Source organism: Acinonyx jubatus, chromosome D2, assembly GCF_027475565.1.
Source record: "Acinonyx jubatus isolate Ajub_Pintada_27869175 chromosome D2, VMU_Ajub_asm_v1.0, whole genome shotgun sequence".
Taxonomy (NCBI): domain Eukaryota; kingdom Metazoa; phylum Chordata; class Mammalia; order Carnivora; family Felidae; genus Acinonyx; species Acinonyx jubatus.
The window spans coordinates 59,376,249-59,401,788 of NC_069393.1; the positions used below are offsets into that span (position 1 = coordinate 59,376,249).

The window sequence follows — 25,540 nt, forward strand, 5'->3', positions numbered from 1 at the left end:
TTCCTAAAAAAAATTAAACATAGAATTACCATATGATGTAGCATTTCTGCTTCTGGGTATACATCCAAAAGAATTGAAAGCAAGGTCTCAAAGAGATATTTGTATACCGATGTTCATAGCAGCATTATTCACAAGCCGAAAGGTGGAAGCAACCCACGTGTCCATCAACAGATGAATGGATAGACAAAATGTGGTATATCCATATAAGCGAAAATTATTAGGCCTTAAAAAGCAAGGAGATTCTGAGCGTGCTACAACATGCATGAACTGTGAGGTCATTATGCTAAGTACTTAGAAAAAAGTCACAAAAAGACAAATAATGGATGGTTCCACTTATATGTGGTACCTGAAGTAGTTTAATTCACAGGGACAGGGGCTGAAGAGAGGGAGTGGGGAGTTAGTGTTTAATGGGTACAGAGTTTCAGTTTTGTAAGAAAAGAATTGTAGAGATTGGTTGCATGACAATGTGGATATACTTAACACTACTGAACTGTAAACTTAAAGATGGTTAAGATGGTATATTTTATGTTATGTGTATTTTACTACAATTAAAAATTAAAAAATTAAAGCATCAATTGATTTGGGTTCTTAATTATACCTGTAAAATACCTTCGCTTTTGCCATATTCTGTTAGCAAAATGCAAGTTACAAGTCTTGTTCACACTCAAGGTGTGAACACTGGAGGTGGGGAGGAATTTTGGGGGCCACCTTAAAGTTGGCCTACCAACACTTCCTAAAAATTATAAGCAAAATGAGACAAATGAAATTCATAGCGTATCCAATGGATATCATAACAATACACATAGATTTTAAAACACAGTAATGTGACTGTAGACCTCTAATCTATCACAAAGGCAAAAAAACCTACTTTCAGTGATCATATTGTTAATAATAGTGTTATTCTGAAACTAGTATACACATATAATAGGATAAAGCAAATAAATGATTATATTAGAAACCAAGATTTTCAGGCACCTGGATGGCTCAGTTGGTTAAGCGTCCGACTTCAGCTCAGGTCATTCATGATCTTGAGGTTCATGAGTTTGAGCCCCAGGTCCAGTTCTGTGCTGACAGCTCAGAGCCTGGAGCCTGCTTCAGATTCTGTATCTCCCTCTCTCTCTGCCCCTCCACCACTCACATGCTGTCTCTCTTTCTCACAAGAAAAAATCAACAATATTTAAAAATTTTTTTAAAAACCCAAGATTTTCAGGAAGAGAAAAAGAAGCACAAATATAAAATCAAATAAATAAAAATTCTGTGTTCTTAAATTTTAACTGGAAATATTGATGAACTTGAGATTACTTTCTCTTTTTGTTAAAAAATGTATATTTTATCTTTGTTTACTGAAAAAGTCTTGAAACAATAATCCAGTAGCAGTAGACACTTCTGGTTCCAGATTGTGGTCCCCGTATACTATTTCTAAAACAAACTAAGGCTTTTTGGAGAAATGTCCAGTTCTGGGGCAGAAAATATACAGGATGAGCCTATAACATCTTTATATACCAGAAAACAAGGCAGCTACCAAAGATTGTCAGGGTCATATCAACAGACCCAAGAGAGTCTCTATTTTTAGAAACATCTACCAGCCAAAGATGGAATAATATAAATATTAATAGCAATCACAACTGCAGTGGATTGAGACATATCAAATATATTAAAATCCATGTGTTCATAATAATACTTAGAAAGGCAAACAAACAATGGAAAACTTCACTTACCATGTTTAGAAGATTTGATAATTTATTATTCTGAAAGTTAGTGAATAATGGAAAAGAACCACATTTTCTGCCTTTCCTATATAAATTACCTCAGGGTACCTTTAAAGAAGATTTCCAGCAAGAAAATTATAAAGAGTGATAGAATAGTTTTTGGAACCTTCTAATGAAATACTGGATCTAGCAGTTGTCATCATGGTGCTAACCTCACAATCTCTGGCTCTAACCTTTGGCGTTTATAGGAAACACCAAGGGACAAAGGAACATGCTAAATGATGGCATGGGGATGCAATCAGCAAAATTCAGACTTTGGGGAATTTTACTGGACAAATAACCTGGTTCCTTCAATAAGAAAAAAAAAAAAGAGGAAGAGGGAAAAACTTTTAGATGGAAAAGACTTAAAAACTAAACCAGCCAAATGCACTGTGTGGCCCTTATTTGGATAGTAATTTGAACAAACCAACTGTAAAAGACATTTGTAGAAAGTCAATTTAGACAATAACTTTAATAGTTGACAATACTAAGAATCTACTGCCAAATTTTTTAGGTGTGATGCTTGTAATCATAATTATGGTTTTAAAAGGGAATACTTACCACTTAGAATCTGTACTAAAATACTTATGGGTGAAATGATATGGTGTCTGAGATTTGCTACAAAATAATCCTATGGGGATCGCATGGGAATTTGGGGGTAGGGTTATAGATGATTTGGGGATTGCCCATAAATTGATAATCATTGAAGCCAAGGGATGGGTATATGGGAGTTCATTGTATTATTTTCTCAATTTTGGTTGAAAATTCGCCTTAACAAGTTGTGTGTGTGTGTGTGTGTGTGTGTGTGTGTGTGTGTGTGTGTGTGTGTGTTTAAAGCCTGAGTTTCAGACCAGGAATGGAAAATAATTTTTTTAATGTGTTTTGGAGACATTTGAAGTCCAAAGCTATATGGTGCATTGGCCAAGCCCTAGTGGATTATGTGAAAAGAACTCCTTGGAAACCGTCTTCTTTAGTACTCAGGTCACCTTCATACCACCTGCTTTCCTTTCTCTTCAGACTGTCTCAGTATGGTTGGTGGATAGGAAGAAGGATTGAAGTTTATTGGTTTGGTTTGATTGATTGATCCGGTTTTCTCTGCTGCCAGGCTGAATGTAGTGACCCACTCAGCAGCGGCTTCTTCCTGAGAGTATTAGGGCAAAACCTTGTGCTCCACAGCAGGCCTGCCCTTGAATAGTTCCATACTTGGTTACACTTGAACTTGCAGTCTAGGCGAGGATAGACTTTTTTTCTGTAATGAGGGTAGCGCTCAAGGTAACAATTTCTGCTTTGGTCTACTTAACTTCTTACCTGGCTCCAGAAGGTTTCTCTTTTTATATTAATTGGAAACCAAATGCTTTATATACACAGGGTCAGGGCAGAACCAGATTCTCCTTTTGAAAGATGCCAGAGCCACATTTTGTCCTCATCATCCTCTTTCCTGAAGGGAAAAAAAGATGCTTATTTTGCCCGCACCTCCCTAGCCCATAAGTGCCAAGAATACAACTCTCTCCACTCCCAAAAACAAACATAAAATGACAACAAAGCAAAAAAGTTTATCCTAAAGTAGTGTGTCTGTCCCTCCAGATTTCCAGACTACTGCAAAGGGGTAAAATGCCTTTCCTCCTTGAAATTTAGGCAGAATGAGGGCTATGCTAAAGTTCTTCGACTTAAGAGAATGTTATAGGGGCGCCTGGGTGGCTCAGTCGGTTAAGCGTCCGACTTCAACTCAGGTCACGATCTCGCGGTCCGTGAGTTTGAGCCCCGCGTCGGGCTCTGGGCTGATGGCTCAGAGCCTGAAGCCTGCTTCGGATTCTGTGTCTCCCTCTCTCTCTGCCCCTCCCGCATTCATGCTCTGTCTCTCTCTGTCTCAAAAATAAATAAACGTTAAAAAAATTTAAAAAACAAATAAACGTTAAAAAAAATTAAAAAAAAAAAAAAGAAGAATGTTATAGATACAGTGCATCAGCTGTGTCCACCCCTAACAAATGGGAATAGTGGATGTGTGCAGCCATCGTCACCTGGCCCTGTCTGGTTGTTGATCTATAGATGTGTCTACCATTTTGATCTTAGATTTTAGCAAGTGCTAATGGGAAATAATGTACAGTGTACAGAAATAAGACTAAGAACAAAAACAGCAAGGGAGAGGAAGGGGATTGTTTTAATGTAACTGACTATAACCACTAAGAGAAGAAGAAAAACAAACAAGAAAAGTTTGAAGTCTGTGGCAAGAGTACCAGCATCATTAGCCTAGTTAATTTAAGATAAGGTGCGGTGTTTGTTCAAGAACTTAAATGCTTTAGCTGGTGAAAGTGCCACTGGTGACATTTTAGATACAAGCCAAGGATGGGCACCTGGGTTCTGGGACCACCCAGTTCTGTAACCGCTGCACTCAGAGTGAGTGGCATGGTAGCCAGTGTGATGGCTGCTGGAGCCGCCAAAGGAGTTCGCACTGCATGCCAGAGATGTGAAGGAGGAGTGCTTCTTTCTCATTTTATTTTTTTAAGCATACAAATAATACATAAGTCCATCTTAGAAGTTAACAGAAGTTAACAATTCAGACTCTATGAATCAAGCCAAAGTCCTCCTTGACCACACAACCCAATCTCAGGCCCCTCCCCAAACCACTTTATCTGTATGGTGGCTTCCTTGCACCAGACCAGACTTTTTCTGTGCTTTCATCTCCTTCTGGGTACCTATAGAATGGTTTGGGTTTGTGTATATATTTTTTTCCTTTTTTTTTTTTAAAGTAAACTGTATCTCCAACATGGGGCTCAAACTCACAACCCCCAGATGAAGAGTCCCATGCTCTACCAACTGAGCCATCCAGGTGCCTCTTTCCTTCTTTAATGTAAGCAAAATTGTTCTGTCCTTAACAATTGGACTTTTTAATTAACTGTGCGTCTTGGAGATCTTTCTACGTCAACATATAAAGATTTATCTAATTCCCTTTTACTGCTGCTCATGATTTTATAGTATGGATAAGCCATATTTTAACCTTCATGCACATTCAGATTGTTTCCATTTCTTCACTATCACAAACAGCACACAGATGTTGTGAGCATCCTTATTCATTCCTCCTTGTGAACGTGTTTTGCTCTAGGGCAGATACGTACTACGAGGTGGAACGATTAGGTCAAAGGGAAAGTACTTTCTATATTAATAGATTCTGCCATGTGGCCCTCCAAGGTGACTGTGCTACTTTACAGATGCTTGGCAGCATCTGTTGTAGATGTAGACCTACCTAGTCTCTTCAGGAAAAAGATGGAAAGAGTAGAAGCATGTGCTTGATTTTAAAGCTTCAAAGCATCTCCTGGCACTTTTGAGGGGGGGTTGAAATGTATATAGGGACTGCACATTTAAAACCCTCTATAGTTATTTTGGCTTTAAGAACAAAGGGACCTGCATGCAGTTGGCAGGCCCTCTGTGCCGGCTCAGGAGCGTGAGAGGAGCAGGAGTGGGTTTTGCCCAGTTACAAGCCTCTGGGCAAAAGACTTCTCCTTCTCGTACTGACAGGTGTCTAAACAGATGGAGCTGCCTTAAAAGAAAAGTGAAAGCATCTGCCAGCTTAGGACTCAGGGCTCTCTGGAAATGGAGAGCAAGGATCTGTATTCCTCATAGAAGAGCGTGGCATATAGAGGGTGGACGGACAGGATTTGTGACAGCAACAAGCTGTGGCAGGTAAACCCTGCTGAGCTCTGTTTGCACTGAGGGGCTCACCCTCTGGGGCGGGGGGTGTGGGGTGGGGCGTGAGGCTGTCCTGCCAGTCCTAAAAGTCCTGCAGGCCCCAGAGACTTGCTTGTGGGTGAGAGTCTCCCGAGACCCCAGCAGCTCGCCAGCCTCCTGCCTCCACTGCTCTGACCCCTATTCCAGGTTGCTGAGCTTCTCTGCCTATAAAAGGGATTTTCCTTACACTTCACTGTTTGCCTTCATGATTGTGGCTTTGAGGGAGGAGGAAGCTGGGGAGCCAGAGGGTTTTGAGAAAATACATAGGGAAACAATTTTGAGTCTCTTGACTGGCTTTCTAATCCTTGGCGATTCCTTTGATTCTGGGCAAAACCTAGAAGGAATATCCTTTACGTTTCCTTTCAGTTTTGTAAGAACAAACATGTCCCCTCGCTCTTCTTTATTTAATTAAGTGGTACAGCACATTCATTTCCCTCGCACTGTCTTGCAACCACATTTAGCCAAATTAATATCAGACAGAACTGGTTGAGGAAAGCTCTCTAACCAAACACTCAAATTAACTTTTCAAGTCATGAAACTGCACTCAGAACCTTCAAAGGGGCCGGGAGGAGTTCATTCTTTCTTCTACCGCTCGACCGGGTTGGAGAAACTTGTCAGCCAGCCACCATCCACGCCATCCAGCTATGAAGAACTCTGCTGGACAGCCTCACACATCCAGGGAACCTGTTTCTCTCCCTCCCCCCACAGTTTGTCTGCCTTCTTGCTATTTTTTCTTTCTTAAAAGAAAATGGCCTTTCTTTGGAGAAGTTTGATCTGAAACCCTGCAAGGGGGGTGTGCCATCATGCTCCTGAGATCTCCTTCCCTGCAGGCATCTTGTCTGCTGTGCATGTGTGTGTGAAGAAGAGCGGGGGCGCCAAATTCTGTTGTTTTGTACCAGCTGAAGCCTCTAAGCTCTAGAATATCCCATCCTTTTATATGTTCTCCTTGCCACGCTGAAGTGTTAGAGGGGAATCAACCCAGGACATATTTATTTTTTGCTCCTCTGTGATGTGCGTTCCTCACTGCTCTCAACTGCTATCCCAAGTTCCTGAGATGGGCCTTGCCTTACCACTGCTGCAAGTCTCTAAGCTGAAATCCTAGCCTTGGTTTGGAGATGGGGAGTAAGGGCCGGCAGGCAGGGAAGTGCTTACCCACCGCTTTGTTTGGATTCCTGGAGGAAGGAGAGCTGCTGATCTTCCCCAGCGAGAAGAGGGTCTGTGCCACTGGTCCTTGGATGGGTGCTGTCATGTGAAAGCAGTGGAGACCTGGAGGAGGCCCTGGGTCTTAGTGCAGTGCCTGGGGTCGTACTCTCCCCAGAATCGGCATAGCATCTCATGGCTGTGTTGAGGCCTCCAGAAATGTAATCTGTAGCAATGACATTAGGCTGTCCTATACCCTATGCCCTCCTAAAATTTTGTAGGCTCGAGAAACAAGTAAACAAGGCACACACATCCCTCCCCTCCCCACAGCTTGGCATAGAGCAAGGAGAAAGCACCTGGGCTTTAGAAATTAGGATAGGATTCCGTGAGAGATCCAGCGGGGGCAGTGGGCCAACTCATTGGCTCCAGTTAGGACCATCTGGGCTGGGCAGAGGCTAACAGGACTGACTTTGAACGTTGCCTCCTCCACTGCTCTGGCCAGGGCTGGTTCATTCAGCAAAACCTCCAGGTTGTCTCCTCTCACTGGGGTGTCATGAGGCTGCCTGGGACTGTGCAGGTTTGTGTTTCAGCCCCCATAGGGATATTTCAGTTTGTGGGCCTTCAGTTGACTCTAAGGGGCCGTCTTCTAATCTCAGAGGGAGCCTTTGGACCCAGCTCCGCCGAGCAGGCCACAGTGGCTGCAGTAGCCTCTTAGGCCTTCTCAAGAAGGAGGGTGGGGTCGGGCAGTTGCCAGATGCTCCCCTTGGGCCTTGGTTTCATGCTGGGACTTTCAGGAGACAGGAGGACAGGCTTCCTGACGCTTCCCTATCAGCAGTCTGTGTTGCTGGGGGCGTGTCTGGCACATTTGGCATTTTAGGGAAGAACTGCTGAGCCCTTCTAGTAACCAGCCAGCTCTGGGTCTTCATACAGGACACTTAAGCCCGCGTTGTCAAAGCAGGTATGAGCATTGGTGTGATGTGTGAGCGCCAAGAAGGCAAGAAAACTGGAGACCGCTTCTTGTGAGACTGTGATGGCGACCCCATCGTTCAAAAATTTGACCTTGGAGTTGACAGACTCCAGTCTGCCAGCCTGCTTTGCACCACCTCCCATTTTCCTGCACTCTCTAAAATCCCCCTTGTATACCAGCCACTCGTGTGACACCTGGCACAATTCAGCAGGGTTTCCTGCCCTTGCCCTTCATCCTCTCAGAGCACTCTCTCAAAAGTGCCTTTGACTTCAGGGGTCCAAGCTTCAGCCATGAGAAACCCACTCTTTCCTGCTCTGGAAGACAACATTAACCCATTCTCTTCCGACCAAGTGAATTAATTCGAGTAAAGGGTGTGGGGGTGGAGCACCGCTTTCCAAACTGTTGTGTAAAACATCATCGCTGGGACTGTACTTTCATACAGAATGGAGACCGACAGTCATTTTCCAGAGTTGGGATGAATTAAGAACTCTTAGAGAATGTATTTGTTCCTCAGTGTTTCAAAGGCAGCACTAATTATTTTACAAACAATGGCTGTTTTCTTCTGCAACCCATTTCCCTAGATTTTGCTAACTTCTTATATCCGGCACAGCCCAACTTCAAACAGCTAGACTAAAGCTGGATGTTTGGGAGGTGGGGGTAGGGTGAGGGCCAATCTGAGGGGCCTGTTAGCACTCGCGTTCCCATACAGTTCTTGCCAGGGGGTTGTTTGCTAATGGGGAAGGAGACACAGAGTAGTGAACCCTTTCTTTCAGCTAAACAAGGGGCAGAAGTATACGCAGCAGTTTTTTGGACTCTCTTTGCCATCCTGGAGTGGCCTTCCCCCCTGTGACTTTGCCCAATAGGCAGCAGCTGAGGGAGGTTTCTCAGGGTACTTGGAGCTAGAGCTCAGAGGAAGAGGGAAGGGAAGGGAAAGTGAGCATCCAGGCTTCACCTGGAATGGCCTGCCTTGAGACCCTAGAAGGCCCCTCTGCTAATGTGGTTTGGGTGGAGGTCCCAGGGATTTGCATCCTAATGTCTTGGTTAGGACACTTCAGGGAGCTGAAGAGAGAGGAAATGGCGCCCCTCTAACCACTGGACTGAACAGCTGGGCCTCCGACCGAGGCATTATTAGCATTTGAAAACCCATCTGAAGGGGCTGAGAGCTTCCTGGGGTGGGCGCTGGGGCCTGAGTGCTGAGGCCCGCAGTGGCTCCACACAGAATGGGGCCGAGCATCCAGGGCATAAAGACCAGACTGGACTCAAGAATGAGCCCATTGTGGCTTTGTCCCAGGCTTGAAAACTGTGACCAAGGCTCTTTCATTGTTAAGAAAGACTGTTTCTTGGCCACAGCAGAGCTAATAAGTCTGGTTCCCCCACCAGGCAGAGCTGGGGAAGAAAGACCATGTCCTATGCTGGAAGGTTGTTAGCGTCTCACGCTCTAAACCTTTCTGGTGTGGTTATGCGTTCTCCTCTCCCTTCCTTCTTTTTAACTCACTCCTGATCCCACGTGTGTTGGTCCCAGAGCAGCCACTGGGTCCGTCTCCCTTTTCTGCCTTAGGATCTCCCCTCCCAGCTGCCTAAATTAGGCCCCTTCCCAAATTAAACCTGTACGAGGTATTTTTTTGGTCATTCTTATTTCATTTAAACAGTTTGGGTTTGTACAACAATTATTTTTAAACCCGGTCCGTTCTGATTAATAAAACATCATGGCTCCAAAACCGTTCAGCCTTTTCCCTGTTTCCAATTGCTGTTCCTGTCAGGTTTGGAGTATATTTGTATAGACCAGACAGCCAGATGTGGGTCAGGGGAGAGAACTTGACCAACTCTTTCTTAAAACAGGAGCGATGGTGCCACCTACTGGCCTCTGCTGTGAGCTACAGGCTCTGTGGCAGGTTCTTGATTTCTGGTAGAGGGACTAGGACCTGGGCAGGAATAGCTGTACCGTATTCCAGTACAGGAATAACATGCAACGGTGGAAAGCAAACTGAGGCACGCTATTCCCTGCTTACAGATGAGGAAACTGGCTTGGGAATTGTGGTTGGGCAAGTTGCTGAGGGTTGTAACTAGTAAGGGGCAGAAGCAAATAGGATCTGGGCCTTCCCAACTGCAAAGTTAACCACGACACCAGGGTTTGCCAAAGCCAGCTGGAGATTTTAGTTCATGACTGGACAAGGCATTCAATGATCCAGATAGTGAGGACTCTCTTCCCTCTTCAGGTCTCTGATTCAATCCTTCTGATTTATCAGTTTGATATGACTCTTTAAACCTCTAATGGCTCTTCAACTCTGGTTCATTTCAGTTTTTAATAATGTCAGGTAGATAACAGTAGCTGTTAGAAATTAAATTTGTTTTCAGGAAATCGCTTTGCAGTTACCATATGCAACACTGATTTTCCTTTTATTTTCCTGATTTAGTAGTAATATGAAGTTTCCTTTTAAACTAAGTTTGTTTAGGTTTTAAAAAGTGAGTCAATCTCGGGGTAAATGCAGGTTGTCATACAGCTGGTACCAACACAGAAGTGTTACGGATGACTCGAAAGTTTGGGTAATGTGGCACTGTGCTCACCATCACTGACTTGCCTCCATGACTTCGGGCAGTCTGTCTCACGGATCCTTTCCTGATTTGTGGAAAATGAAAACGTTGGTCATTCAGGTCGTGTAGACCATAAAATGCTGTGATGTCTCAGCATTATGAGTCACATTTCTCCCAGGCCACAGCTTACCTGAGAAGGTAGTAACCAAGAATCCAAGACCTTGGCTTTGCTTTGATTACTTTGCCTTTCCCTCAAGATTCCTCCCTTTCACCTACTATATTCTTTATTTTTTAACATCTTTATTGAGATATAATTCATATACCGTGTAATTCACAGTTGTGAAACTGTCACCACAATGAACCCCAGAACCTTTTCATCACCCCCAAAAGCAGTGCCATACAAGTCACTAACCATTCTAGCCTTAGGCAACCACCAATCTCTCTGTCTGCATAGATTTGCCTATTCTGAACATTACATACAAATGGAATTGCATATGTCCTTTTGGAACTGGCTTCTTTCACTTAGTATAATGTTTTTAAGGTTTGTGTTATAGCGTGTATCAGTACTTCATTTTTATTGCCAAATAATACTCCATTGTGTGGACATACCACATTTCCTTTATCTTTTTTTAAAAAAAAAAATTTTTTTTTAGTGTTTATTTATTTTTGAGACAGAGAGAGACAGAGCATGAGCAGGGAAGGGGCAGAGAGAGAGGGAGACACAGAATGTGAAGCAGGCTCCAAGCTCTGAGCTGTCAGCACAGAGCCCAATGCAGGGCTCAAACTCACGAACCGTGAGATCATGACCTGAGCCGAAGTTGGACGCTTAACCGACTGAGCCACCCAGGCGCCTCTCCTTTATCTTTTCATTTGTCGATAGACATTGGGTTATTTCCCACTTTGGGCTGTTGTGAATAACACTGCTGTGAACATTCATGTACAAGTCTTTGTGTGAATGTGTTTTCATTTCTCTTGGGAATATACATTGGCTTGGAATTGCTAGGTCATATGGCAGCTCCAAGTTTAATCATTTGAGGGATTGCCAAACTGTATTCCAAAGCATTCCACTATTTTACATTCCCACCAGCAGTGTGTGAGGGTTACAATTTCTTTCCTTACCAACACTCGTTATTGTTATTTTTAATTGTAGCCGCCCTAGTGGGTGTGAAATGATGGTATCTCACTGCTGTTTCGATTTGCATTTCCCTAATGGCTAATCACGTAAAGCATCTTTTCATGTGCTTATTGGCTATTTGTATATCTTTCTTGGAGAAAAATTCTATTCAGATCCTTCACCCATTATAAAGTTGGATTGTTTGTCTTTTTATTATTGGGCTGTAAGTTTCTTTATATATTCTGGATACCTACAAGATCTATGTAGATATTTTCTCCCATTCTGTATATTGTCTGTTCACTTTCTTTTCTTTTTTTTTTTTTAATTGTGTTTAGGGGCACCTGGGTGGCTCAGTCAGTTAAGCGTCCGACTTTGGCTCGGGTCATAATCTCACGGTTAGTGAGTTCGAGCCCTGCATTGGGCTCTGCTGACAGCTCAGAGCCTGGAGCCTGCTTCAGATTCTGTGTCTCCCTCTCTCTCTGTTCCTCCCCCGCTCGCACCCTGTCTCTGTCTCTCTCTCTCTCAAAAATAAATAAAGATTAAAAAAAATTTTTTAAATAATTCTTTTGGGTATATATCCAGAAGTAAAATTGCTGGATCATATGATAATTCTATGTTTAACCTTTTGAGGAACTGTCACACTGGTTTCCACAGTGGTTGCACCATTTTACATTTCCAGGAACAGTGCACCAAAGTTCCAGTTTTTCCACAGCCTCACCAGCACTTGTTATTTTTTGGGTGGTATTTTGTTTTGTCTTATAATAGCCATCCTAATGGTTGTGAAGTGTCCTCTCATTGTGGTTTTGGTTTGCATTTCTTTTTACTTTGTGAAAGTACTGTTTGCAGCACAAAAGGTTTTAATTTTAATGAAGTCCAAGTTATCTCTCCTTTGTTGCTTGTGCTTTTGGTGTCTAAGAAACCACTGCCTAATTTAAGGTCAGAAGATTTATTCCTGTGTTTCTTAGAGTTTTACGGTTTCAGCTCTTATAGTTGGGCGTATGATCCATTTTAAATTAATTTTTGTTTATGGTGTAAGGAAGAGATCCAACTTGAGTCTTTCATGTGTGGATATCCAGTTGTTCCAGTACCATTTTCTGAAAAGACTGCCTTTCTTATATTGAATTGTCTTGGCACTCTTTTCAAAAATTAATTGGTCATAAATGTGAGGGTTTATTTCTGGACTCTAAATTCTGTTACATTGATCAAATGTCTATCCTTATGCTAGTACCACACTGTCTTGGTAACTGTAGCTTTGTATCAAGTTGTTTTTTTTTTTAATTTAATGTAATCTAATTTCTTAAGTTTACATCCAAGTTAGTTAGCACATAGTGCAGCAATGGTTTCAGGGGTAGATTCCTTAATGCCTCTTACCCATTTAGCCCATCCCTCCTCCCAAAACCCCTCCAGTAACCCTCTGTTGTTCTCCATATTTAAGACTCTCTTATGTTTCGTCCCCTTCCCTTATATTATTTTTGCTTCCCTTCCCTTGTGTTCGTCTGTTCTGTATCTTAAAGTCCTCATATGAGTGAAGTCATATGATATTTGTCTTTCTCTGACTAATTTCACTTAGTATAATACCCTCTATTTCCATCCACGTAGTTGCAAATGGCAAGATTTCATTCTTTTTGATTGCCGAGTAATACTCCATTGTATATATATACCATATCTTCTTTATCCATTCATCCATCAATGGACACTTGGGCTCTTTCCATACTTTGGCTATTGTGGATAGTGCTGCTCTAAACCTTGGGGTGCATGTGTCCCTTCGAAACAGCACACCTGTATCCCTTGGATAAATACCCAGTAGTGCAATTGCTGGGTGTAGGGTAGTTCTATTTTTAACTTTTTGAGGAACCTCCATACTGTTTTCCAGAGTGGCTGTACAGTTTGCATTCCCACCAGCAGGGCAAAAGAGGTCCTCTTTTTCTGCATCCTCACCAACATCTGTTGTTGCCTGAGTTTTAATGTTAGCCATTCTGACAGTTGTGAGGTGGTATCTCATTGTGGTTTTAATTTGTATTTCCCTTATGATGAGTGATGTTGAGTGCTTTTTCATGTGTCGGTTGGCCATCTGGATGTCTTCTTTGGAGAAGTGTCTATTCATGGCTTTTGCTCATTTCTTGACTGGATTATTTGTATTTTGGGTGTTGAGTTTGAGAAGTTCTTTATAGATTTTGGATACTAACCCTTTATCTGATATGTCGTTTACAAAAAGCTTCTCCCATTCTGTCAGTTGCCTTTTAGTTTTGCTGATTGTTTCCTTCGCTGTGCAGAAGCTTTTTATTTTGATGTGGTCCCAATAGTTCATTTTTGCTTTTGTGTCCCTTGCCTCTGGAGATGTGCCTCTGGAGAAGTTGCTGCCACCAAGATCAAAGAGGTTTTTGCCTGCTCTCTCCTCGAGGATTCTGATGGCTTCCTGTCTCACATTTAGGTCTTTCATCCATTTTGAGTTTATTTTTGCGTATGGTGTAAGAAAGTGGTTGAGGTTCATTTTTCTGCATGTCGCTGTCCAATTTTCCCAGCACCACTTGCTGAAGAGACTGTCTTTATTCCATTGGATATTCTTTCCTGTTTTGTCAAAGATTAGTTGGCCGTATATTTGTGGGTCTATTTCTGGGTTCTCTATTCTGTTCCATTGATCTGAGTGTCTGTTTTTGTGCCATGTATCAAGTTTTGAAATCAGTAGGATTAAGTCTTCCAACTTTGTCTTTTCCTAACTTCCTTCCTTCCTCCCTTCCTCCCTTCCTTCCTTCCTTCCTTCCTTCCTTCCCTCCCTCCCTCCCTCCTTCCTTCCTTCCTTTCTTTTTAAAGATTTTATTTTTTTAAGTTTATTTATTTATTTTGAGACAGACAGAGACAGCACAAGTGGGGGAGGGGCAAAGAGAGAGGGAGAGAGAGAGAGAATCCCAAGCAGACTCCACGCTGCAGCTGTGGAGTCTGACATGGGGCTCAAACCCACATTGGTGAGATCATGACCTGAGCCGAAACCAAGAGTCAGACGCTTAACCAACTGAGCCACCCAGGGGCCCCTAAAGATTTTATTTTTAAATAATTGCTACACCCAACCTGGGGCTCAAACTCACAACCCCAAGATCAAGAGTTGCACACTTCACCAACTGAGCCAGCCAGGCACCCCTGTTTGTCTTTTCAAGCTTCTTTTGGCTATTTTGAGTCCCTTGCGTTTTCATATGAATTTTAGGATCACCATGTACATTTCTGTAAAAAAGGCACCTGGCATTTTGATAGGGATTGTATTGAATCTGTAGATCAGTTTGAGGAATATTACGGTCAACAATATTAAGTCTCTCTTTCTCTCCATGTATACTGCATTTTTTCATTTATTTAGGCTTTCTCTAAATCCTTTCAACAGTGTTTTGTAGTTTTCAGAGTACAAGTTTTACACTTCTTTTGTTAAGTTTATTCCTAAGCATTGTTTTCTTTTTGATTCTATTGTAAATGGAAGTTTTCTTAATGTTCATTTATTTTTGAGAGACAGAGAGCACAAGCTGGAGAGGGGTGGAGAAAGAGGGAGACAGAATCCAGAGCAAGCTCCAGACTCTGAGCTGTCAGCACAGAGCCTGACATGGGGCTCAAACCCACGAACAGCGAGATCATGACCTGAGCCAAAGTCGGATGCTTAACTGACTGAGCTACCCAGGAGCCCCTTAATTTCATTTTCAGATTATTCACTGCTAATGCACAGAAATACAAGTGATTTTTGTACATTGCTATTGTACCCTGCAACCTTGCTGGACTTGTTTATACTGATAGTTTTTTAGTGGATTCCTTAGGGTTTTCTATGTACAAGATCATGTCATCTGCAAATACATTTTCGTTTCCTTTCCAGTTTACCCAGATTTTTGTTTATTTTTCTTGCCTAGTTGCCCTGGTTAGAACCTCTAGGACAATGTAAAATAGAACTGATAAGAGTAGGCATCTGTGTTCTGTTCCTGATCTTAGAGGAAAATAATTTAGTCCTTACTATCAAATATGATGTTAGCTGTAGGCTTTTTGTAGATGCGCTTTTATAGTTTGAGGAAGTTCCTATCTCTTCCTAGTTTAAGTGTTTTTATCATAAAAGAGTATTGGATTTTGCAGATGCTTCTTCTTTGTCTATTGAGATGATCCTGTGGGGTTATTTTTAATCTTTATTCTATTGATGTAGTGTATTACATTGATTTTCTTATGTTACATTAACCATGTATTTCTGGGATAAATCTCACTTGGTCATTGTATATAACCCTTTTTTTTATGTTGCTATGTTCAGTTTACTACTATTTTGTGGAGGATTTTTATGTCTGTATGAATAAGGGATAATGGTCTATGGCTTTCTTTTTTTGTAATGCCTTTGTCTGGCTTTGGTATCAGGGTAATATTGGTTTTATAGAAAGAATTGGGAAGTGTTACCTCTTCTATTTTTGTTGGAAAAGTTTGTGAAGAATTGGTATCAATTCTTTAAATGTTTGGTAGAATTTGCCAGTGAGGCCATATGGGGTAAGCTTATTGTGGGATAAGCTTTTGAATTAACTAATTCAATCTTTTTTACTTGTTGCCTTGTTTCTAACTTGTAGATCATGCAAGCTGCTTGTAGACACACGTTTCTGTAAAAGGAGAAGGAATCTGGGAAGAGCAGGCACAGCAGGAATTGGGAAAATTGAAGGTTTCTAGTTGACTCTGCTTGGAGATGTGTCTTCTCTCCCTTTATCACCCATGTTTCCTAGATGAAGTAGTCTTCCTTCACCCTCATAAATGAATGCTTTTGAGGTTAGGACCAAAAAACTGAGCCTCTTAGGTGGAAAAAGTAGTTGTATAACCACACCTGACACAGGAGGGAATTAGTATTCAGACCGAGACAAGTGAGAGCAGAAGCTCTCTCAGGTTTCCCTGGCTCGTGTGTGTGTGTGTGTGTGTGTGTGTGTGTGTGTGTGTGTGCGCGCGCGCGCGTTTTCATGTTTTGCCTTGCCTTAAATATCAATAAAAAGTGAAGATTCCCCAGCTGTTAAGGTTCCCAGGTCATAAGTGATAGACCACAATGAACTACCATATAGCCATTTAAAGAATGAGGTAGCAGGTGCCTGAGGGGCTCACTCATTAAGCATCTGACTTTGGCTCAGGTAGGTCATGATCTCACAGTTCATGAGTTTGAGCCCCATATCGGGTGAGCTTGAGCCCCGTTTCAGGTGAACACAAGCCCCGCTTCAGGTAAAAACATGAGCCCTGCTTCGGGTGAGCCCCACTTCTCTCTCTCTCTCTCTCTCTCTCTCTCTCTCTCTCTCTCCTTCTGCCCCTCCTGGGATTCTCTATCTCTGCCACTCACTCTTGCTCTCTCTCTCTCTCTCTCTCTCAAAAAAAAAAAAAAAAAAAAGAATGAGGTAGCTTTTGGAGTGCCTAGGTGGCTCAGTTGGTTAAGCTTCCGACTCTTGATTTCATCACAGGTCCTGATCTCATAGTTCGTGGGATCGATCCCTGAGTCGGGCTCCATGTTGATGGTGCAGAACCTACTTGGGATTCTCTCTCTCTCTCTCTCTCAAAATGAATAAACTTAAAACATATTTTAAGAATGAGGTAGCTTATTATGTGCTGATATGAAATGATCCCCCAAGATATATCATTAAGCAAAACATGCAAAACAGTGTGCTGCCATTTGTATTACAAAAATAAATAAATAAAATAAGGGGTGGAGAGAACTGTAGATGCACACAGGCTGGTAAATGCAGAACACCTTTGGAAGGGTGCTGAACATAAGAGTCAGGGGTCAGGGGTGACTTCATACCACATGGGTGTTTTCTTCTGTGTGGTTATGGTACCCTAAACAGTTTTTTGAAGTGATGAGCCTGTGTGAAGTGCAGGGGTGAGGCTGTGAGTTGGCCATTTTGGCACATTTCTCCTGGGCACAGTGTCTGTGTTTTCATGGAAACACCTGTCCCTCCAGACTATACATCTCTGCTGAGGTGTGTGAGGCCCAATTTAGACCTCCATGTACTTGAAGCCTCCAGTGTTCCTCAGAAATCCCTGTATCTGTCTACCTGTGGGAAGCCAGTGACCAATTTCAAAGGCCCTCCACAGTTGTTGGTTCCTTTTAGAACACTTTCAGCAGCACAGAAAAGGATTGGAACCAGGCATGTGTTTTTCCAAGGTGAAGTGCTTTCACTGCCCTCTAGCCTCCCTGAGGATTTCTGGCCAGGTGGTCCCACACTAAAGCACTTTATTCTTTTTTGGCAGACCTGATCATGGCCCCCTCCCACCCCAAATAAGTTTTTGGATGTGCCAGGCCAAGTGAGCATCCACGCTAGCAGGCTGTCCTATTCTACTGAAGGCTGGCAGAACTGGCAAGCAGGGACACATTTGGTTTTGGGGGAATATCCACAATCTTTTCTCCCATATGAGTGAATGCTTCCCCTGGAAGGCTGGGCAGCTTCCCAGCCCAGGCTTCTCAGATACCAGGGTTCCAGGCCTAGATGCGAGGCCTCCAGCACTGAGCGTTGCCATGTCTCTCCCACAGAGAACACCTTCTGCAGTGGGGACCACGTGTCTTGGCACAGCCCTTTGGATAACAGTGAGTCAAGAATTCAGCACATGCTGCTGACAGAAGACCCACAGATGCAGCCCGTGCAGACACCCTTTGGGGTAGTTACATTCCTCCAGGTGAGGCGCGGGTCGGACATGGGCTCAAGCCTTTCCTGGGTGAGAAGTCCTAGTAGGACAGAAGGGCTTGGGTAGGGGAGGTGAAGGGAACAGGAGATTTCCTTCAGTCTTCTTGCATTTTCTGTCCCCTCTGATGGTTCGTCAGGTATAGTCGGATGGTCTGATTTAGCCTGCTGAGATGGGAGAAGGGGGAAAGGTAAGGGGCCATGTGGGGGTGGCTGGAGAATGGCTGTAGTTGAGTGGCTAACAGGGTGGGTATTTGATGAACTAGTAAAGACCCAGACAGCAGTAGGCACAGGACCTCCTAGCAGGAAGGCAGCGTCGGGCTGGCCTTGCCCTCACCCGAAGGGGTGTGCCTCCACTCTGGCTGCACCTGGGCTCGCTTGTGGGCATGATGGTGTCTGTGTGAAGGTTCACTTGTTTCCCTTGAGGTTTACATAAAGGCCCAGCCCCTGACGAGGAAGGAAGCTTTTCTGCAAACTTCTGGGGCCCTTTGGTTGTCATTCTGAGCTTGAAGGGTCTCAGAATCTCCTCTGTTTACATTCCCTGTGATCATAGCCCCGGCAGGAACATCTCGCTGAACACCCTCTGCTTCCAGGGACGGGCTGAGGACCCAGACTGATTTTTGCCTCTGTAGTCTAGGGCTAGACTTGTGTCACCCAGACACAAGTCTGGCCCATTATAACGGGGCAAGGGTCAGGCCTTAGTGCCCCATCTGTGAATTCTTCCATCTCCTAGCCAGGCAGCTATTCTCTCCTAGCCAGGAAACCGTCCCATTTTGCATAGACCAGCCTCTGACCACATATCTTGCCTGTGGTCCCCCAACTTGAGTTGACCCTAAAAGAGCCTAGGTGGTGGTTCTTCTGGGGCGGGGGATGGGGCAGGGGGGGGAGTGGTCATTAACACACAACCGCATCTTGTCCCCGGGGTCCCAGATTGTTGGCGTCTGTACCGAGGAGCTCCATGCAGCCCAGCAGTGGAACGGGCAGGGCATCTTGGAGCTGCTGCGGACGGTGCCTGTGTGAGTACACCCCCAGCCTATGAGGTGGGGGCCTGGCTCCCTGGGCCTGGGGGTGGGGGTTCCTCCTTAACCCCGTATGTGGGCTTCCCCTTACGTTACTTTTCAGGCACCGATTTTTCACGTCAGGGATTCCTACCAATTTGCTCCCTGACAGCCCCTGACCTCTAACTGCTCCCCTGTGTTCTGGGCCTAGGGCAGCAAACAGGGCAGTCTGAATCCCCAGACCATCAGCCCCAGGCCCTCAGTTACCATCCTGTCCCCTTTCCTTGTCCACAGCGCTGGCGGCCCCTGGCTGATAACTGACATGAGGAGGGGAGAGACCATATTTGAGATCGATCCACACCTGCAAGTATGTCTTGAGTGAGGAAAACCTTTCTAGCACATTCTGCCTAGGCCTCTTCCAAATAACACTGGCTTTCATGCTGGGAAAATGGAGGAGTTTTATTTGTGAGTGAATAGAAATATGGCATGATTTCAACTTGTTCCTTGAATTCTGCAGAGCACACAGGGAGCAGAGATTTCAGGCCAGGAAACTTGCCTCTGACACGTGTCTTTTTGCATTTAAAAAGGAAGAAAACGGTGGGGGTGGTGGTGGCAGGGTGCATCCAGGTGGCTCAGTCGGGTAAGCCTCTGACTTCAGCTCAGGTCACGATCTCGCGATTCGGTTCGTGAGTTTGGGCCCCGCGTCAGGCTCTGTGTTGACAGTTTGGAGCCTGGAGCCTGTTTTGGAATCTGTGACTCCCTCTCTCACTGTCCTCTCCCCCGCTCATGCTCTGTCTCTGTCTCTCAAAAAATAAATAAGCATTAAAAAAAAAAAAAAGGATGAAAATGGGCACCTAGGTAGCTCAGTCATTTGAGCATCCAACTCTTGATTTCAGCTTAGGTCATGATCCCAGAGTTGTGGGATCAAACCCTGAGTCGGGCTCCTTGCTGAATATGCAGTCTGTTTAAGATTCTCTCCCTCTCTCTCCTTCTGCCCCTCTCCCCCACTCTCTTTCTCTCTCTCTTTCTGTCTCTAACATAAAAAACATTTTTTAAGGATAAAAAAAGGATGAATTTTATTGTATGTAAATCATACATCAGTACACCTGACATAAAAAAAAAAAAAAAAAAAGATCAGCAGCAGCTACAGAAAATCAATATTGCTTGCCCAGTATTCTTCCTCCCACTTCCCCTTTCTTAAAAGAATATAGACTGCCCTTCAGGGAACCACCCCTCCACCGCCAGCACCCCATAACCGACGGAGCAGGTGATACTGACCCCATGACCCAGCTGCAGTGGGAATTCTGATGGGTCTAATGATCGTATTCCCCCCTTTTAGATACATCTTCCCCTTGGGCAGTCAGACTCCAAGCTCCTCCCCTGGGGAGGCTGGCATTCTTTGATGTCTAAAGGAAGTCTGTATACATGCAGGCCTGCAGTTGCCCACTCACTGTGACCCAGCTGTGCAGTAACATCTTTGGTTTCTTAGAAGAAACACTCTTTGCATGCAAGTTAATTTTGAAAAACACCTAGAGCATAACTTCCTTCCTAATGGGCTGCTCATGAAACAGGACAGCAGACAACTAAGAATGTCCCTGGCTTGTGTACGCTTTCTTCTACTTCCCCCCACCAATTGCAGATCATTGCCGTCTCTGAACCTTTTATGTGTCTGTAAAAATCTGGTAGGCCGTGGGCAGGCACTAGGAGCTCCATGTCCTTCAGGAGGAACAAGAGGTGGCAGGCAGACATACAGCCAGCAGTCCCTGTGGGTTCTTTACTGTAGACCTATGAGTTCTTGGGCAGAAGCCCTCCTCATTCACAGATGATGCTCCTCTATTTTCCTAGTGCCTGTAACACTGAAGTTTTTAAATTGCTGGGAGGATCCTTTGTTATTGCTGCTTTATACTTGGTTTCCCTGTAGCTTCTGCTTATGCAAAAACCAGGAACCATGAAGGTTTGTTCCCCTATGTTTCCCTATGTCATTGTTCGGCAGCCACACTGGGATCCAACATGGGCCACTGTTTAGCCCCTGTCATAAGTGCCAAGTACTAAGAAAGAACTTGGTCCTTTGAACTAGTAGGATAAGCAGCCCGTCCTTCTCTGCATGCCAAGAACAGTTCTCCATCCTAGTCTTGGGGCGCTGCTGAGACCAGCCAACAGGACCCAGAGCACCTACTGGTCTTTGAAAGCAAGCAGGAGATGTTGGGGGGCTGGCTCAGTGGTAGAGCACACAACTCTTGATCTCAGGGTCATAAGTTCAGGCCTCACATTGGGTGTAGAGTTTACTTAAAAATAAAAAATGAAAATTTAAAAAAAAAAGGGGGAGACCTTGGTAAGAAAGTCCAGCTTTCTCACCTGATTGCCCTGTGCACCAAGGGGAACTCTGCTGTACTCGTTTGTAGCTGTCTGGGGCCTGCTCATAGGCCGTTCATTTTAAAGCTGGCTCCTGTTCCTTTGCTCCAGGCTCCTTAGCTACCAGCCAGCTGTGTGCCTAAAGAAGTCCCTTCTCCGGGTCCTAATTCTTTCTTTTTTTACTTGTAAAGTAAGTGGGCTGAACTAGTTGAGTCAGGAGACCTCCTCAGCTCTTTGCTTAGGTGAGTGTCCTCAGGGCAGCCAATGGAAAGGGAAAAACTCAGACTCTACCCTGAGCAAAGCAGGGCCCACATGCTCCTACCTGGAACATGGAGCTGCTCCTGCCGTCGGCCTCTCCCTGTCTCTGCTCAGAATCCCCTGCCTCGGGGTGCCTGGCTGGCTCTGTCAGTAGAGCATGCAACTCTTGATTTCAGGGTTTCAAGTTCAAGCCCCACGCTGGGTGTTAGAGATTCTTTAAAAATAAAATCTTAAATAAAAAAAAAAGAATCCTGAGCTTCACCTAAGCTGATGGTAGCGCTGGAAAGGAGGCATCAGGGCGGGGCCATCTGCTACTGGTCTCAAGAAATAAGGACCTTTCCTTGTGTTTCCACACATAGCTCCCTGGCTGAGCAGCAGGCTGGTGTGATGCCTGTGGAGCCGCAGGGAGAGGGTCAGGCAGACAGCGGGGTGCAGACTCTTATTGAGGTGCTTTCACTTAGGAGCTTTATTTGGCCCACGTGGCTGTTTATAAGCAATGTTGCTAGAGCCTTCCAGATGACCTTTAATCCAATGCCCAGCATCACAGAACTATGTTTTACCAGAAATCCCAGGGATGTTTGGGTACAGCTCTTCCTTGAGGCTATTTGGAGAGTGTTTGGACTCCACAGTGCCAAGGCCTGCACAAAGGAAGGGCCTCTGGTGGGGTCTGTAGTTGGTCACTGCCCTCCAGGCCCCCATTTCAGTCTAAGACACGGAAAAAAAACTCCATCCAGAATCCTTTGCCAAACAAGTTAGTGATGCAGCTAGAGGAAGTCCTGCCCTTCTGCTCTCTGGTGACGCTTCTGTGGGTGACCACACCCTCTGCTGTTAGAAGAGGAAACTGCAGGTGTGAGGTTGGAGAAGTTGGGCTGAGTCCTGGCCTCTCCCACCTGGCAGGCTTCCGCCCTGTTCTCTGTAGCAGTAACAAGGGGTTTTTCCTGGCTAACCAGGGAGGAGAGGAAGGACTGTACCTTTCCTCAGGGAAATAGTTCCTTTCTCTGCCGCATCAGCTCCATGGGCTGGCATGAGGTGGGCAGAATTAGAGCTCCGAAACAGGTGTGCAGGTCATTTTACTGGAAGGTTGAGCTAGAGGAGAAGCTTCCCTTGGGATTTTCATGCTTCCTGGCTTCCCCTGATCCCTGGTTCCCCTGGAGGAGTCCAGTGGCTGGCAGAGACTGTCATGTGTTAGTAACCAGGGCAGAACAAGATCAGAGATCGTGCTCTTCCAGCACCTATCCTGTGCTCAGCCCCTACAAGAATCGTTAAATACCAGAAGGGTGGTGGTGACCCTGGGCCACCGGTTCGCTGAAGGAACTCTGGCTCTTTGGTTCTTTCCAAGCAGGAGAGAGTTGACAAAGGCATCGAGACGGATGGCTCCAACCTGAGTGGCGTCAGTGCCAAATGTGCCTGGGATGACCTGAGCCGGCCCCCTGAGGATGACGAGGACAGCCGGAGCATCTGTATCGGCACGCAGCCACGGCGGCTCTCTGGCAAAGGTACCTGCTACCACCAAGCCTTCCCCTTCCCCTTGCCCCAGGCCCAGTTTTCGGGCTCTCTAGGACGAGTCTCTAACAACAGCAGCCCATTCAATAGTTCCCTTCCTGGCAGGATCTAAACAACAAGTGAAGCCTTCCAAAGGGTGGCATGAGGAGAGCTTTATTGGGCCATTTCTCCTGTGTTTCCTGTGTGTATTTCAGATGCACCACGAGCAGTGACCATTGTGTTTTAGATTTGCCCCTTGCAATCTGAGGTCATGGAGGTGAGTGGAAGCCACAGAACAGTTACAGGAAAAGGCCATAGTCCACCCAAGTGCAAAAGAACAAGCATTGGCCACCCACGGAATTGACACAGGGCCCAGCTCTGGCTTGAAAGCCATGCCAGACCCAAGAATCACTATGGCCTCAGGCCCTCCCAGGCCTTAGATGAGAGAGGCCTGAGTGTGAGGCCAGCCCACTAACTTCCCTGCCTCACTGTCCTGCAGATATAGTGTAAGTGGCTGTGTGCCGGGCACCCTGTACCCACTGCCTTCTGAGCAGGGCCTTGGGGAAGGAGGATATGGCTCTCCTGTTAGAAGCTCACCAAGGTGGTCTTGGCAGTAGAAACAGCTGTGGTTCTTAGCAAAGGGCATCCCTACCAAACTGCAAAAGGAAAGCAGGCCTTTACATATACGTGTGTTCACAGCTTTTTCTACTTTCTTTCTCGAATTCCTCCACCTTTTCTTATTGTTTGAAGAGTAAGATACCCACAGTCCTGAATAAAATACCTACACATGTGATAGCACAAAAGCACTTCTCTTTCCATAAAGGACAAACTTAAACCCCTGGTGCAAATATCTGACTCCCCTTTGCCTTCTTGCTTGTTCTGTTGGTGTGCTAAACCCATCAGAAGTTCCGAGAGAAAGTCAGCAGTTATTAAAATCATTCAGTTGCTTTTGACGAAAGAGGTAGTATAAGGAGGGATTCATAGTCTTGTCCACAATTTCAATTAGCCAATTTCATGATTGGCTAATTTTTAAAAATTATACAAGTACCTGCATCACTGTAACAAGGCAGACAGTTAGAAAAGTTAGTATTATTACCTCTGTAGTCCACTTTAAGCCCATCCTTGGAGCACTCAGCATTAATTTGCTTTTTTGGATGTGTTTGCAGTTTGCAGAGGTAAGTCTTAGACCAAAATCTCTGTAGGGGACCAGAATAGTGAGCTTCATCCCAAAGATCAGCAAAGCACCTTGCAAAGAAATAGTCCCACCAAGAGATTCCTCTCTCACCCCCTGGCCCTTGGCAGACCCATGGAGAGACAAGGTTCCTGGGCCAAGGTAGGGAGGTGACTTCATCATCCCACTGACCTGGCCCAAGGAGAAGGGTGGCAGGGCCAGATACCATATGACCAACCAGAACCCAGAAACTATATAAGAGTTCATTCATGGCAAGACACTTGCAGCCCTTAGTGGCACCCATTACAGTGGGAAGCATCCCTAAGTGATCTTGGGCACTGGCAAAGACCTTGTTAGTCACTGTCTGGGGCTATGATAAGGGTAAACCTAGGGCTTGTGGCCCAGGAAGGGGAAGGACAGTGAAAAGCCCTGTCTTGGAAGGTGCCCTTCTGAAGTCTGAAGGTCACCCCCTGTTGTCTTCTACAAGAATGGCACTCTTCAGACCAGAAGTTTCTTGAGAGCGTGGTGCCTCATCTGCCCTGTGTGCTCGTACTGCTCTCACTCAGCTCTAGGGTGGGCTCATGGGCTTCACAGGGCCTTTCCCCAGCATGTCTGCAGAGCCAGGTTCTGAGTGGGATGTTAGGAGCCCATGAGGCAGCTTAGTGGTGTTGTTGCAGACACGGAGCAGATCCGGGAGACCTTGAGGAGAGGACTTGAGATCAACAGCAAACCTGTCCTTCCGCCAATCAACCCTCAGCGGCAGAACGGCTTCACCCACGACCGGGCCCCGTAAGTTCCTTGCCCACAGAGGGGGCTAGTACAGCTTCCTGAAAGCAGTGTTCCAGGGCTGGTACAAGTGGGGGGAAGTTTTGTTCTGAAGGGTCTGTCCCTGGGGCTTGCATGAGAGAGAACAATGCCCATAGCCCTTGTTGGATGGGCCCAGGGTCTCTGGGGCACACAGATCTGTGGGTCATAAAAGGGCCTCAGAGGGATCCTAGCAGACCAGAAATATAAACATCAGTAAATATTTACATGGGCTGTGTGAGCAGACGGGAGGCCAAGTTGGGGCAAAATCCCAGCCTTGTGGGAGCCCATTGTGCTGAGCACGACTCCCCTCCTTATCTCGGCCTCGGCCAGAGTTGCCCTTCCTTCCTTCCTGGAGCCTGGTCTCCGGCTGATAGCTGCAGCCCCAGGGGCCTCCCTGTCTGGCCAGCCCCATAGTGGATGCCTGCTGCTGAGGCCCTTTTTCCTGCCTCCCTTCCATGAGGCCCAGGGAAGGGAAGGGAAGTCCTTTGCAGGCCTCTGCTGCCTGTCGTGGGGCCCCAATAGCCCTTGGGAGAGACTGTGGCCACCCCTACAGGTCAGATCCTCTTCCTGCTGACCTCTCTTCCTCTGATAGGTGATA

The 25,540-nt window shown here is 45.3% G+C and overlaps 1 protein-coding gene across 4 annotated transcripts in view; it reads left to right on the forward strand.

Annotated features, from left to right (window-relative positions):
• SUFU (SUFU negative regulator of hedgehog signaling) overlaps positions 1-25,540 on the forward strand; it is a 122,859-nt gene that overhangs the window by 60,573 nt on the left and 36,746 nt on the right. For 3 of the 4 annotated variants that reach the window (XM_027062956.2, XM_027062957.2, XM_027062954.2), the window contains exons 4-8: positions 17,727-17,869; positions 18,805-18,890; positions 19,167-19,239; positions 22,822-22,978; positions 24,813-24,924. In XM_027062956.2, the coding sequence (XP_026918757.1) occupies positions 17,727-17,869; positions 18,805-18,890; positions 19,167-19,239; positions 22,822-22,978; positions 24,813-24,924 (571 nt within the window). The remainder of the gene's footprint in view (positions 1-17,726; positions 17,870-18,804; positions 18,891-19,166; positions 19,240-22,821; positions 22,979-24,812; positions 24,925-25,540) is intronic. The other variant, XM_027062955.2, reaches the window with a different exon arrangement.